The sequence below is a fragment of the Ctenopharyngodon idella genome, chromosome 19 (assembly GCF_019924925.1).
Source record: "Ctenopharyngodon idella isolate HZGC_01 chromosome 19, HZGC01, whole genome shotgun sequence".
In the NCBI taxonomy this organism is placed as follows: domain Eukaryota; kingdom Metazoa; phylum Chordata; class Actinopteri; order Cypriniformes; family Xenocyprididae; genus Ctenopharyngodon; species Ctenopharyngodon idella.
Window position 1 is genome coordinate 16,905,484 of NC_067238.1, and position 15,885 is coordinate 16,921,368.

Consider the following 15,885-nt stretch of genomic DNA (forward strand, 5'->3'; position numbering starts at 1 on the left):
ATTATTTTTATATATTACCTTTATTATTTGTTATTTAATTTAAAATGTAAATGCATATTTTTATGGCTGATCACCAATATGATAGCTTATAAAATTGTACTGTTTTAATATTTTATATCTTATAATAAGATGGCTGATACTATTATAACAACTCAAATACTGTATATATTTGTAATATACAGTATATAACCAGAGATTAGAAATGGTTCAAGGAACAAAATCAAGAACCAAATTCCTTTTAAATTGTTTTTAGAGTGAAAACATTAAACATTACAACATTATTTTTAAATGCTGGTAACTGATTAATAATGTTTTGTTCTAATAATTTTTTGCTAAACCAAAGATCCACTTTTTTTTTTTTTTTACAATTACTCAGAATTACACCACTAAGAGCAACTTCATACAAATACAGTTTTTGCTCAGAATGCCAAATTTACAAAAATCACTTAAAATCCCTGATATTAAGGCATAATCTGTGTTTATATTAATTAAACCTTGTGGCAATCATGTGATGCTTTCATTTTGATTTGTAAAAATCTTAAATTAGCTTTATGATTGAACACTCAATAAGAGGAAAGACTGACCTGTTTGATCAGTCTGACAGTGGCGAATGAGTCGGACGGTGTCGGCGATCATGTGCTGAAAACACAGACAGACATCAATAACACATCTGAAGAGTGACCGGTGAAGACTCTCAATCACTGACACTCACCAGCTTCTCAAAATTCACCAGATTATCATGAAATGTTTTGTTCCCCTCATGGATGAAGGTGATATCTGAAAACCAACAGAAATCACAACATTACGAGACCAAGAAACAAATCACTGGCCATGCAAAAAGAGTACTTGAGTCATCATTTCCTTTACATCAGCGGGCGGCACGTTTACCTTTAAGCAGCAGAGGCATGAAGGGTATTTTAGGCGGCTTCATTTTCTTGAAAGCATCTCTGTAGGCTTTGTGATTCATAGATGGATCCTGAGGAAGAAGTCAGACGAATCTCTTTATGTTACTCTTGAGGCACGTCGACTGATGTACATTTCATAAAGTTGACATGAAATCAAAATCTACTATATTTATGTTTGTTTTATGTTTATGCAACTGGGTTTGACTTACCGTCAACAGCTCAAGTTCAGAGAAAAGCTTCTTGAATTTTCCAGGAACTTTCTGAAGGAAAGAGAGTGACAGAAACTGAATATCTCCTCCTTGTTTAAAGTCACCATGAAATCAAAATCGACAATTCTCATTTTTTAATGGAGTATTGCAGTATTTATTATAAATTATTTATCTGTGCACATCATTAATTTTTTAATTTCTGTGCCTTGAGATCTTTAATAAAAATATCTTCCCCTCCCTCTTGCAGCAGCATCTTTCTTCTTCTTTGATGACGAGGGCGGGGCAACCTGTCACTCACATGAGATCCACCAATAGCAAACCACAACCAAAATTCCCCATAGACAAAATCAAGCCCCGCCCCACATTTTTTCTTGTTCAAAATGCCATTTCACTTGGATATACGTCACAATAGGGTAGAAAATACTATTGCAGCTTCCGTTTCATGCTGACTTTTGCATAGTAAACTCAGACCTTCACCCTGAAACTGTGTTCAGACTAGTGTTGTCAAAAGTACTGATACTTTGGTACCAAGTTGGTACTAAAAAATTGTAAAAATGTGATGATACCAGCATTTCCCCCTAGCATTTTGAGCACTGTTGAACGAATTCTTAAAGGGGACCTATAATGCTCTGGTAATGCTCTGGTGTCCCCAGAATGTGTCAGTGAAGTTTCAGCTCAAAATACCCCACAGATCATTTATTATAGCTTGTCAAATTTGCCCCTATATGGGTGTGAGCAAAAACACGCTGTTTTTGTGTGTGTCCCTTTAAATGCAAATGAGCTGCTGCTCCCGGCCCCCTTTCCAGAAGAGGGCGGAGCTTTAACAGCTCACGCTTCGGTTGCTCAACAACAACAAAGCTGGAGAATCTCACGCAGCCAAAATGAGGATTGTCAGTAACGGTGTTCGGCCTTACATTGTTCAAACCGGAGTCGGACACTGATGGAGAGACTCAGGAAGGAGTTACAACTTTTAGAATGAAACTGTACGTTTCTGAACAGTTAGTGGATAAATTTATGTAGTTGCTGTGGAGTTGATTCAACTCATCGACTAGCATGTTAATCTTTTTTAGTTGAATTGACCCTCGTTTGTGAAGCAGTCCGGTGTAAAATGACGGCATGTCAACAACACTCTACTACAACAACTCTTCCTCTTCTCTAAAGCAGCCCAACATGGCCTCACACCCTTTGTTGCGTGTTCTCGGGGGCGGAGTTTATGTAAATTTTAGGGTTAGTGATGTCACCAACACGGGAAGAAGCTCGTTGTAGTCCCTACCGGCCGTTTGTTGTAGTCCTTAAAAAGTGATTTCTGTAAAAGAAAATATCTCCCTTTGCATTGAACTTTGAGTGTTGTAACTTTGCAGATGTTGTTTATGATCAAACAGCAACATTACGCACTAACTGAAGTTAAAAAAGTGAAATCATAATCAAAAACACCTCTGATTGGCCATTGTGTTCACGTACTCAACAGATATGTCTGTGATTGGCTACAATGATCAACGCTTCAAAAACACGGGAGCGTTTGAAAGCAGGCGTATATATTAGGGATCTGCTGATAGACGCCTGCTTTCAAATGCTCCCGTGTTTTTGAAGCGTTGATCATTGTAGCCAATCACAGACATATCTGTTGAGCGGGTGAACACAATGGCCAATCAGAGGTGTTTAAGAATCCGCTCAACAGCACTCAAAATGCTAGGGGGAAATGCTGTTATTGTCACATTTTTAAAATTTCAGTACAAGTCGGTACTTTTGACAACACTAGTTCAGAACAGAGAGCAACAAGCAATAAATCCTCAGATCTCATTAACATTTATCAGCTAGTTGGTTTCTGTTTTTCTCACTGGTTAGCACTGGTTAGCCCAAACCTTATAATAATAAACATCATTGTATGTACCAGGTTAGTACAGAGTGAGAATGTGTAGAGTCATTAAAGTTGTTTTTACCTCCCATGTCTGGTTGAGGCGGCTGACGGCTGCAGTGTTTAAGCCCATGATGATGGCAAACGAGGAGTTGAGGTTCCTCTGCGCTTTACAGCTGAAACACAAACACACACACATACGAGTCAGTCGCTGCCTTCCAGCCACAGAGACTTTAAACTCCCACACAGTGATTAACCTCATCATTACCAGAAACTCTCCGACTGACTAGAGTAAAGATATTAACCACAGTCTGTTCACTGATCGGCTGATGCACGTGGCACACATGAAGGTAAAAACTGGAACTGACAAATTTTGCTTTATGGAATCAAATCATATTTGATATACATTAATTTTTTGAGTCTCTGAAGAACAGCAGGTAAATTATTTTAGGTATTTTGGTCTGATAATTGCTCTTTATAACTTTTAAATGGCATTAATTCATTCTCAAGTCAATTAGAAAATGATCTAAAACAAAGTTGGTCTAATACAAACAAACATTTAGATTGCAAAACAAAATAATTACAAAAAATGGAAATAATAATAATATAAAATATTGTATTCTTATAGTTAAATAACTATATATATTAACTAAAATATGCAAAAATATGATATATATATATATATATATATATATATGATATATTTAATATTACTTTATTAAACAAAATAATCAGTGTCTGTAATAAAAAAGCAGCATAATTATATTTTTTAAATTAAAATATAAACTAAATAAAATATTTTATATTTGTAATATATCAATATCATTTTCTTATACACAAGAATAACCCATATGTGCCACAAAAGCAATATTATCTTTTAAAAATAAATTACAAATAAAATAATAAAATATAAATATTTTTAATATATCAATATTTTTATTAAACATAAGTAATCAGTATGTCATAACATAAAGAATTATTATATTGTAATGATAAAATATTTAACATTTTAAATATATCAATATTATTTTGTCAAACAAAAATCAGTGTCATAAAATTCAGTATTATATTTTAATAATAAAATAAATATTTAATATTATTATTTTATTAAATATAAAAAAAGTCACTATATGCCATAAAACAGTATTATATTACTTAAAAAATAAATTATAAACTAAAATAATAAAAAAAGTAAATTTTTTAATATATCAATATTTTTTTAAACATGAGTAATCAGTATCTGTCATAACATTATGACAGATAATTATTATTGTAATGATAAAATATTTAACATTTATAATATAATTTTATTAAATATAAAACAGTCACTATATGTCATAAAACAGAATTATATTATTTTAATAATAAAATATAAACTAAATAATAAAAATGTTTTATATGTATATTTTACAGTTTTAATTTATTATTATTAAACATAAACATAATCAATATCCGTCATAAAAAGCAGTATTGGTTGATCAAAGCAGAACTGCATTTGTTTTCTGATTTATATCTGTGAAATAATCTGTATTTACTACTTTTAGACAGATGAGAATCCTGAACATAAAGTCGAACATTTCCACTTGTTTTCAGCTGTACATTGACTGACACTCACTGAGCAGCGATCTTGATGAACTTCTTGAGCAGCTGGACTCGTTTTCCGAGCGACGGACACAGCAGCACCTCTGACATCACCCACTGCTGCACCTCATTACAGCGCTGCAGCAGGAACTCCAGCGCCACCGTGTGTCCGCTGCTGGCCTGACGGCTGAACGTGTAGAAGATCAGCTCTTGCTGCGAGGAAGAGAGAGAGAACGTCATCACAGAGGCTTTTCATATTCCACATCCACGTCTGTTCCGATAACATCCAAATGTGTTTTAAAAGAGCAAATGTGCAATATCATTCAAAAGTTGATTTAATGATGACAGCAGTGTCTGACAGGAGCTTCACCTCATGGATGGAGTTGAAGAGATTCCAGTCGAAGTTGGTAAGAGCCACGGCCACGTCCCACGTGTTGATACCCAGCAGTCTGACAGGCTTCTGTCCCAACTCAGGACATTCAGTCAGGGGCGGCTGAGAGACACAAACACCATTACAGAAGAGCATTCAGGCTTTAAACCCCAAAAGCGAACACAATTACAATGTAAAGCTGACATAGTTTGTCCTACCAGGATCTCGCTGAGGTCTCTTCGACAGGCGATCAGTCTGCCGGGTGCCACCAGAGACTCTGAATAAATACTGTCGTGCGGCTGAAGGACGCGCTTCTCTGTGACACAGAAGAGAGAGTGAATGTGTTCGTCTGTAGAAACAACAGGGTTATTTGTGGTTATGTCTGAGTCATGTGCGTATATGAACCTCCGCTGTACGTCTGGACCATCAGCATCATGTCGTCTTCAGACCTGTCCATCCGCTGAGCCACGATGTGCAGCAGCTCCTGAGCCACGACCGCAGGCTTCACCCGCATACTGAGATACGAATCACAGCTCACGTACACGCGACACATCACTGAGAAACAGACAGAGACGTTGAATGGAGGGTTTTCAGTCATTTTAATCAGTGAATCTCATGAAAACTGTCAAAAATGTGTCTGGATTCATTTCACCCCAGTCAAAAGATGAAGCAATTACATTTATATTTTAATATTTATTTATATTCCTATTATATACATATGTTATATTTAAAAAAGATTCAAATTTATTATTTAGATATTATTATTTAAATGTATTTTTCCATAAAGAAAATTTAATAAATATATTTTATGTTTATATTTTAACAAGTTTATATCTGAATTATAATTATATTCAATTACTGTTTTTTTTGTTATGTTATTTACATTCACATTATATTGCATTAAAATTATTAAAAATATATATATATTTTTTCACAGACAATTTTGTTATTTTATGACATTTGTTTTGCATTGCAACATTTTTTCAGGACAATTATCTATACTGCAATGCAAAAAAATTGTGATATACACAATTTGATATGCAAAATGATATACAAAATATAAAAATAAATATTTATATAAATAAATTAAATATATATAGGTCAAGTTTCAACATTTTTAATTGATGATTTATATATATATATATATATATATATATATATATATATATATATATATTAATATTTATTTTTATATTTTGTATATCATTTTGCTACAGAATATCTTCAGACATAGTTATAGTATACTGTATACTGAAATGCAAAAAACTGTGATATAAATAATTTGATATGCAAAATGATATACAAAATATAAAAATAAATAAAATAAATAAATTAATTAAATATATATAGGTCAAGTTTCACCCTAAAATCAAAACAAAAATTCATAAATTGTTTGTGTGTGTGTGTGTGTGTGTGTGTATATATATATATATATATTAGCAATTAATTATTAATATTTATTTTTAATATCATTTTGCAACAGAATATATATACTATTATTATTATTTGCAATTAATTATTAATATTTATTTTTAATATCATTTTGCAACATAATATATATATATATATTTTTTTTTTTTAATTAATTACTTTCCTCAGTACATTTATCCCAAAAACGTAGGTATTATATGTTTAAATATATTATTTATTTTTCAATTTAGATATAGTTGTTTAGCTTTGATTTCTGTTTCATTTGTATTTATTTTAGGCACTCCAAAAATACATTGTCAGAGACTTTCACACCTAAAATATGTGGGTGTATGTACTATATATTATATGTATGCAGAAAAACCCCTCAGAAGAGCCCACAACATGAGAGGACTGTGGTATTACCGTCTTTAGTCTCGACTGGAGACCCTCGAAGAGGAACGCAGTTCTCCTTCAGACTCAGCTGCTGGTAGAGCGCTTTATTCTGGAAGGACAAAGAACATTTGAGAACGGCCTCCTGTAACCAGGTACATCATTTTTATTTTGGGTAAATTCTTCTTTCTTTTCACAATTTCCCTCACCTTTTGGTGTGGAGAATAGTCGTCCACCGTACTGAGGGGAAAAAAGGGAGAAAGCAACTTAGAGACACATAATGAGACATTCATGGCTGTTCAAATGTGAGTCTGACAGATGCTGCAGGAGGAAGTGAACTGATAGACGGGCTGATTTAACACCTCTGTCAGCCAGTCACGAGTGAGACACGGCAGTCTGGGCAGAAAGAGAGAGACGTGTGGGCCAGCTGTCTCCTGTGAGACTCCTCTCTCGCTCTACATTTGTCTCTGTCGCCAACTACATCCATCTATCTGAAGAGTGATGCTCTAACAGGAAGTGAAAGACATTGTTGTGTCTCTGTCTCGCTGCGCTGCAGACTGTGACAGGTTTTGTTTTAACAGGGAAACAGCAGGATAAACGATCGTCTTGTAACTCATTTTAAGACACAACCGTTCTGTGGAGAATAAAACACTCACTTTCTTTTTTTTCTGTGACAAATGTGAGATGATTGGGCTCAGAAGTTGCTTTAGAGCTCAGGAGACTCAACTATCAGTTTTGTCTCAAATGTTTCTCCCAAAGTCTATTAGAAGAAATGAAAATAGACACAAATGAGCCAGTAATTGTCATACAGTTAGAGTATAGGGCTATAAAATTAGCTCAGATTGATTTTGGGTGAATTTATTGAGAACTGTTTGAGTTCATAATGAGATTTCTGACTTATGATTGCAGAATTTGCTGTTTTGGTCAATTTGAGCACAATTTGAGACACTGTTGAGATCTTTTCTGAAACTTTAAAAGAGACGTGAGATTACTGGTGTCTGAAAAGTAGGAAACTCAAACAAAAGTCTCAATTTGATGGCACTGCTCTCCAGGACAAATAATTGAGATATTAAAGATATTCATATTAACTTGATGAGAAATGTTTGAGTTCATATTGAGATCTCTGACTTTTCTATTCAAACCTGAGCACAGTTTGAGACATTATTGAGATCTCTAATGAAACTCTAGTGCAAAAAAAGACAAACAAAAGTCTCAATTTAGTCTCATTACTGTCCAGCAGACAAAACCAGATCTTAAATACTTGATGAGAAATGTTTGAGTCCATACTGACATCGCTGACTTTTATTTCCAAATATGAGCAAAGTTTGAGACATTATTGATCTCCTATGAAACTCTATTTAAAAAAAAGGCTCAAGCAAACAATTCAATTCAATCTCACTGCTGTCCAGGAGAAACAAATGAGATAATAAATAAATTCAAATGAACTTGATGAGAAAAGGCTGAGCTCATACTGATATCTTTGACTTTTATTGCCAAATCTGAGCACAGTTTGAGACAATATTGAGATCTCTTATGGAACTCTAGAGCAAAAAAGACTCGCACAAAAGTCTCAGTTTAATCTCATTACTGTCCAGGACACACAAACGAGATCTTAAACATGTTCAAATTAACTTAATGAGAAATGTTTGAGTCCATACTGAGATCTCTGACTTTTATTGGCAAATTTGAGCACAGTTTGAGACATTATTGAGATCTCCTATGTAGCTCTAGAGCAAAAAAGACTCAAACAAAAGTCTCAATTTAATCTCATTACTGTCCAGGAGACACAAACGAGATCTTAAACACATTCAAATTAACTTGATGAGAAATGTTTGAGTCCATATTGAGATTTCTGACTTTTATTTCCAAATATGAGCACAGTTTGAGACAATATTGAGATCTCTTATGAAACTCTATTGAAAAAAGGGCTCAAGCTAAGGTTTCAATTCAATCTCGTTGCTATCCAGGAGACACAATGAGATATTAAATACATTCAGATGAACTTAATGAGAAATATTTGAGATCATACTGATATCTTTGACTTTTAGTGCCAAATTTGAGCATATTTTGAGAAAATACTGAGATCTCTAATGGAACTCTACAGCAAAAAAGACTCAAACAAAAGTTTCAATTCAATCTCATCGCTGTCTATGAGAAACAAAGTAGATTTTAAATAAATTCAAATTATCTTGAGTAATGGCTAAGATCATACTGATATCTTTGTCTTTTATTGCCAAATATGGCACAGTTTGAGGCATTATTGAGATCTCTTATGAATCTCTAAATCAAACACATGAGATTATTAAAGAATATAAATTCTCAATTTAATCTCAATGCTCAGTTACATCAATGACACTACTGAGTATTTCCCTCTTTTATTCATCTCACATACGTTACGCCCAATTACCATCTGCCGCTCGGGGAGCCAATCAGATCTCTTCAAATGGGCGTGAGCACAGTGTATCTCCGCCCCTCACAGCAGTCATAATCACACCTCCGAGTTTGTCACCTCATTTAGTGGGATTACGAACATATGCCTGCCAAACCCTGAGGATGAGCGCTGCTCCACCGGGAGGAACCTGCACGCGAGATCCGGGCCGAACGGGAACGTTTCCACGCTAAGCTCAATTCACTGAGGCTAAGCTGATGAAATGACGAATGTAAGAAGCTCAAGAGAAACTCGCTTCCAGAGCCACAGGATGTGTATGTTCATCTGCATGTTCTGCTTTAGCTGTTGACATCTGTCAAAATGTCCTTACAGATAACCTGCTAAAACTGATTTATAAAGTTTTACTACTTAAAATGGCTCAATTAAAATTAAAAATGCAAAAGTGTGTGTGAGACTCACTGTCTCCTCCGCAGAAGTTTCTGGAACTCCTTCAGGTCCTTCTCCAGCGTGGGGAACTCATAAACGTCCTCCAGCACGTATCGATACAGCGTCTGCAGAACAACACAATATATGTACATTAGTGTTTTGATCGATCAGTAGATGTTTGGCATTTTTAATGATCAGAATCAGCCAATAAATAACGTTTTGAAGATTATACTTAAACAGCAGAACTGCCTACTATGATGATAAACTATATGAAATAATGACATAATGCAAAATAACAACTTCTTATAAAAAAACAAATTTTTAAAGATTTAAATATATCTATATGGCCATTGCACAGTGAATACCAGAAAATTCCAAATTATTGAAAATCTAGTATTTCGATTTTGTTTTATTTCAGCTGTATTTCAGTAAACAAAACCAATTTTTAATAGCTTATTTTTAGTTATAACACTGCCAATTGCAGGTTTAAATATATATATATACTATTATTCAAGTCTATCTGTAAATATTTTTGTATTTTTAAATATTTTATATTCAAGACTTTTAGTAGAATTTCTACCTGTATTTTACATATTTACTCAACTAAAAACATATTTCACTGACTGTCAATAAAATTATATTTATATAATATTTTAATATTTAAAATATTTTTATTCAAGTTCATCTGCAGAATTTCTACAAGTTTTATACACAATATTTACACAAATTTAAAAAAGATTTTGTATTTATATTTATGTAATATTTTAGTTTTTTAAATATTTTTTTTTATTCAAGACTATCAGTAGAATTTCTACCTATATTACACATATTTACTCAGTAAAATTATATTTATATAATATTTTAATATTTCATAAAAATTCAAGGTTGTCAATAATATATATATATATATATATATATATATACACACACACACACACACACACGTATAAGCAGAACTCTGAAGGAAAACACGTCTGAATGGCGACCGAATGTGTGTATATAAGAGGCTGTGTGTTTATGCCCAGACACTTGACCTTGCATGCCGGGCAGTAAAGGGAAGATTTATTACCCAGCATGCACTGGGAATGTACATTATAATAGTGTACATTCACTCAATGCATGCTGGATAATGTCAGTACTCAAATACAGTAAGGAAGCAATGTACTTTTACTGTTTCCATGCAGTAAAACAACAGCACCTACATCCCTATTCCTGCAAACACACACACAGAGTCTCAGCAGCATCATGTGTTCTCAGCGGTGCTGTAGCGTTTGATGGAATCTGAATGTTTTTGTGCGTGTCGTGTGTAATTGAGCCGGTAACACACGAGCGTCCGCTGTGAGCGTGTCTGACCCATCACCCCCCCACCCCAATTCTGCCTGTTACCAGGCAACTATCACCTGGGAAACGCTCCATGTAATGATTTATACGGCGACCGTGAAACAGCCTCGTCACTGCAATGACACTGCGGTTGTCATGGAAACACTGCGTGAGTGTGTGTGTGTGTGTGAGTGGGTGGAGACAAAAGCAGGTAAGAACAAGATGTGCATTTGTGCTGTGTGTGTGTGTGTGTTTGATCTCCTGAAGATGAGAGACTGAAATCTGTGAAACATCGACACACACCCAAAAACATCTACATACACATAATAAATACCTAAACACAAAAATAAACAACTACACAAACACACACTCAGTTTCAGTGAACACATGGTTAGTGCTTTTAATGACGCTTGAAAGTGTTTTCTGAAGTGTTTTCATCTGCGTGTGGCCTTCAGCAACGAGCAGAAGGGAGGAAAGATGTTTTCTGGAGCGAAAATGAGAAAAACCATTAAGCAAACTCAAGTCCTGACATGAGGCAGAGACGATCCCTGAGGAGAACCGCAAGTCTGTGAGTCACCGGAGCTAAACTAGAACTCGAACACTAAACTACCAAACACACGGAGTGAGAGTTTCACACAATCACAGATAATCACAACACATTAGATGTGGATCAATGAGATTTCACTGCAGGTCAAGGCAACAAAATGCTTCTTATAACTAAACAACTGTGGTAGCTTGTTATTGACAGCCTTGAATTTTTATGAAATATTAAAATATTATATAAATATAATTTACTGACAGTCTATGAAATATTTTTAAAGTTTGAGTAAATATGTAAAATACAGGTAGAAATTCTACTGAAATACTTGAATAAAGATATTTAAAAATACTAAAATATTATATAAATATAAAAATCTTTTTTTAATTTTGAGTAAATATTGTGTATAAAACTTGTAGAAATTTTGCAGATAGACTTGACTAAAAATATTTAAAATATTAAAATATATAAATATAATTTTACTGACGATCTATGAAATATTTTAACATTTTAATAAATATGTAAAATACATATAGAATTTTTACTGACAGTCTTGAATAAAAAATATTTAAAATATTAAAAATCATATAAATATAAAAATATTAAATATTATTATTTATTTTTTTGTAAATATGGTGTATAAAACTTGTAGAAATTTTTCAGATAGACTTGAATAAAAATATTTAAAATATTAAAATATTATATAAATATAAAAATATAAACACAAAATCATTTTTATTTTTTAGTAAATGTTGTGTATAAAACTTTTTGCAGATAAACGAATAAAAATATTTAAAATGTTAAAATATATAAATATAATTTTACTGACAGTCTATTAAATATTTTTAAATTCTGAGTAAATATGTAAAATACAGGTAGAAGTTCTACTGACAGTCTTGAATAAAAAATATTTAAAAATATAAATACAGTTTTTTTAATTTTCAGTAAATATTGTGTAGAAAACTTTACAGATAGACTTGAATAAGAATATTTAAAATATTAAAAATATTATATCAATGTAAAAATATTAAATGTGTTTTTTTTAGTAAATATTGTGTAAAAAAAATGGGAATTTTACTGACAGTCTTGAACAAAAAAAAATATTTTAAAATATTAAAGTAATTATAAAATGTATATATATTTTTTTTACATTTGAGTAAATACTGTGTAAATTACTCATAGAAAGTTTACTGATAAACTTGAATAAAAATATTTAAAAATATATAAATGTAAAATTTTGTACTATAACAGTTCATTTTTCATCTCTTAGCTTTTGTTAAATAATCAGCATCTCATTGATCATCGGACACACTGCTTTCTAGACATCGTATCTGTCTTTTGAAAACACATTAGATGACGAAAACAACACCAACAGCAGCAGAAGACAGACGGTTTACACGGTTTTTAAATCACATCCGTAATACTTCCACACAGATTCCACTCATAAATGTAATACATCCAATATAAATGTTCCCAGAACGTTTGGCTAATGTTATCACCTTCATGAAGAGTTTGACGTTCTCCTCCTCCCGCAGGAAGTCCTTGTAGAGCGTGCTCCACTGGGAGACCAGGTGCAGGACCTTCCTCTTCCTGTAGAGGGCCTCCTTCCCTTCCTCCTTCCCTCGGCAGCGCTTCGTACAGTAGGTGAGATCAGGTTAAAGACCGATAACAGAGTCTGTATGCAAACGGCATCAACTGAATGTCCACAGAAGCACTTTTGGCCTTTATGTGCGACTATATTTACAACATAGCAAGGCATGCTGCAGTGATGTTGAAGGATATTGTCCCAGCAGGGCTTGGCAGAGCTCACTGGTGGACATGAAGACCAGATACGTCAACAGGAAATCGTCCAGAAGCATTTCTGAAAGACAAATGCACAGTAAAACATAATGAACCACCACATCCAAAGAGATTAATGACGTTCCCATCATCAGCAGATATTAGCGCATGGCATGCAAAGACAATTAATCAGACATGCAGCTGATCTACATTTCCCTCTCCTGGAAGGCATGTTTAATGAAAACTTTAATGAGATTCATGAACGTGGAGCTAATTAGTGGTGTTTGATAAGGCAAGTGTCACTATTACCAGTGCTCATACTTGGGGTTAGTGATTTGAACAAACAGCTGAGTACTGAACTTTAGAGTTTCTTGTTGAGGAAATGTGTCCTGTTACTTCACAGAAATTATGTTTTTCACCTGGTGGATGATAAAATGGGCATTTGAAGGATTTGAACTTTTGAAAATGCCTGAAATCATCTGCTCTGTCTCCCAAGGACTACAAAAATCAGCTCCTAAATGTCATTATTAAAAATATATTAAAGGGGACCTATTATGCCCCTTTTACAAGATGTAATAAAAGTCTCTGGTGTGCCCAGAATGTGTCTGTGAAGTTTCAGCTCAAAATACCCCACATATCATTTATTATAGCTTGTTAAATTTGCCCCTATTTGGTGTGAGCAAAAACACGCCGTTTTTGTGTGCGTCCCTTTAAATGCAAATGAGCTGCTGCTCCCGGCCCCCTTTCCAGAAGAGGGCGGAGCTTTAACAGCTCACGCTTCGGTTGCTCAACAACAACAAAGCTGGAGAATCTCACGCAGCCAAAATGAGGATTGTCAGTAACGGTGTTCAGCCTTACATTGTTCAAACCGGAGTCGACACTGATGGAGAGACTCAGGAAGAAGTTACAACTTTTAGAATGAAACTGGACGTTTCTGAATGGTTAGTGGATAAATTTATGTAGTTGCTGTGGAGTTGATTCAACTCATCCACTAGCATGTGCCGTCATGTTAATCTTTTTTCGTTGAGTTGACCCTCGTTTGTGAAGCAGTCCGGCGTAAAATGACGGCATGTCAACAACACTCTACTACAACAACTCTTCCTCTTCTCTAAAGCAGCCCAACATGGCCTCACCCCCTTTGTTGCGTGTTTTTGGGGGCGGGGTTTATGTAAATTTTAGGGTTAGTGATGTCACCAACACAGGAAGAAGCTCATTGTAGTCCCTACCAGCTGTTTGTTGTAGTCCCTAAAAAGTGATTTCTGTAAAAGAAAATATCTCTCTTTGCATTGAACTTTGAGCGTCGTAAGTGCAGATGCTGTTTATGATCAAACAGCAACATTACACACTAAATTAAATATAAAAAAAATTGAGTAAATATTGTGTAATACTGGTAGAAATGTTACTGGCAGTCATAAATGGAAACTATTTTAAAATATTCAAACCACTAAGACTTTCTGCACTGTTTTCCTCTCTACCCACAAACCTCTTCTTCATCTCCCTTCATCCTTTCTGTTTGTCTTCTCTGCGTCTGCTGATAAATATTCATTTCCATTTTTATCATCGACTGCCTGTGCTAACAGAACGCCGGCCCACAATCCAGTGCTCCATTTTCACCTACTGCTGAGAGACAGAATCAAATAAGAGTCAGAAGAAGCAGGAGGGATGAAAGCGTCACTCAGACGAATGTGTGAATTATACAGTGACTTTCAGCGAGGTCACAGTGAAAAAAAAAAATTTCTTGATAACTTTGTCTAACACAACTTAAACTGTCCTTTGACACTTCTAGCACAGTTAGCCAACGGCTTACTATCTTGAATACATTTTTATACTAAAGACTAATGTATTTGTGATATGTAAATCTAGTGAAAAGTGATAACTGCCAGTGTTTAGATGATGTATGATGATCCTAACACAAAATGTTTTCATTCGTGGATTAAGAATATATAAATACAAAAATATAAACAAAAAAAAAACAAAAAACAAAATATTGTGTAAAACATTGGTAGAAATTTTACTAACAGCTCTAAAAAAAATATTAAAATAAAATTATTAAAATATTATAAATAACTTTTTTATAAATACTTTTTATTTTTATTTTGAGTAAATAGAGACTAAAATAAATTCAATCCACTAGGCAAAGAAAATGAACAAAAAGTTAAAAATGTCAAAATATTATACAAAATACAAAAATATACATATATTTAAAAAAAGTAAATACTGTGTAAAACACTGGTAGAAAGTTTATGGACAGTCCAAAAATAAAATATATATTACAATATTACATAAATATAAAATATTTTTAATAATATTTTTTAAATAATATATAAATATAAAAATATAAATATGAAATATTTTTTAGAAAATATTGTGTAAAACACTGACAGAAAGTTTACTAACAGCTCTAAAATAAAATTATTAAAATATTAAATAAATATGAATAATATTTTGAGTAAATATTGTGTAAAATACTGATAGAGACTCAAATAAATTCAACCCACTTAGAAAAGAAAATTAACAAAAAGTTAAAAATGTAAAAATATTATGCAAAATACAAATATATATATATATATATATATATATTTTTTTTTTAATTGTTAGTAAATATTGTGTAAAACACCGGTAGAAATTTTATTGACAGTCCAAAATAAAAATATATATTACAATATTACATAAATATAAAAATATAAATAACAAAAACTTTTTTTTTAATTTT

General features: G+C 33.0%; 1 protein-coding gene across 2 annotated transcripts in view; it reads right to left on the bottom strand.

Annotated features, from left to right (window-relative positions):
• Positions 1 to 15,885, bottom strand: part of rapgef5a (Rap guanine nucleotide exchange factor (GEF) 5a) — a 71,594-nt gene that overhangs the window by 5,270 nt on the left and 50,439 nt on the right. For both annotated transcript variants that reach the window (XM_051873825.1, XM_051873824.1), the window contains exons 12-25: positions 13,176 to 13,254; positions 12,893 to 13,037; positions 9,569 to 9,660; positions 6,930 to 6,960; positions 6,754 to 6,832; positions 5,326 to 5,475; positions 5,139 to 5,236; positions 4,921 to 5,043; positions 4,585 to 4,763; positions 3,055 to 3,145; positions 1,115 to 1,165; positions 889 to 976; positions 713 to 777; positions 585 to 639 (exon numbers count right to left, since the gene is read on the bottom strand). In XM_051873825.1, the coding sequence (XP_051729785.1) occupies positions 585 to 639; positions 713 to 777; positions 889 to 976; positions 1,115 to 1,165; positions 3,055 to 3,145; positions 4,585 to 4,763; positions 4,921 to 5,043; positions 5,139 to 5,236; positions 5,326 to 5,475; positions 6,754 to 6,832; positions 6,930 to 6,960; positions 9,569 to 9,660; positions 12,893 to 13,037; positions 13,176 to 13,254 (1,326 nt within the window). The remainder of the gene's footprint in view (positions 1 to 584; positions 640 to 712; positions 778 to 888; positions 977 to 1,114; positions 1,166 to 3,054; positions 3,146 to 4,584; positions 4,764 to 4,920; positions 5,044 to 5,138; positions 5,237 to 5,325; positions 5,476 to 6,753; positions 6,833 to 6,929; positions 6,961 to 9,568; positions 9,661 to 12,892; positions 13,038 to 13,175; positions 13,255 to 15,885) is intronic.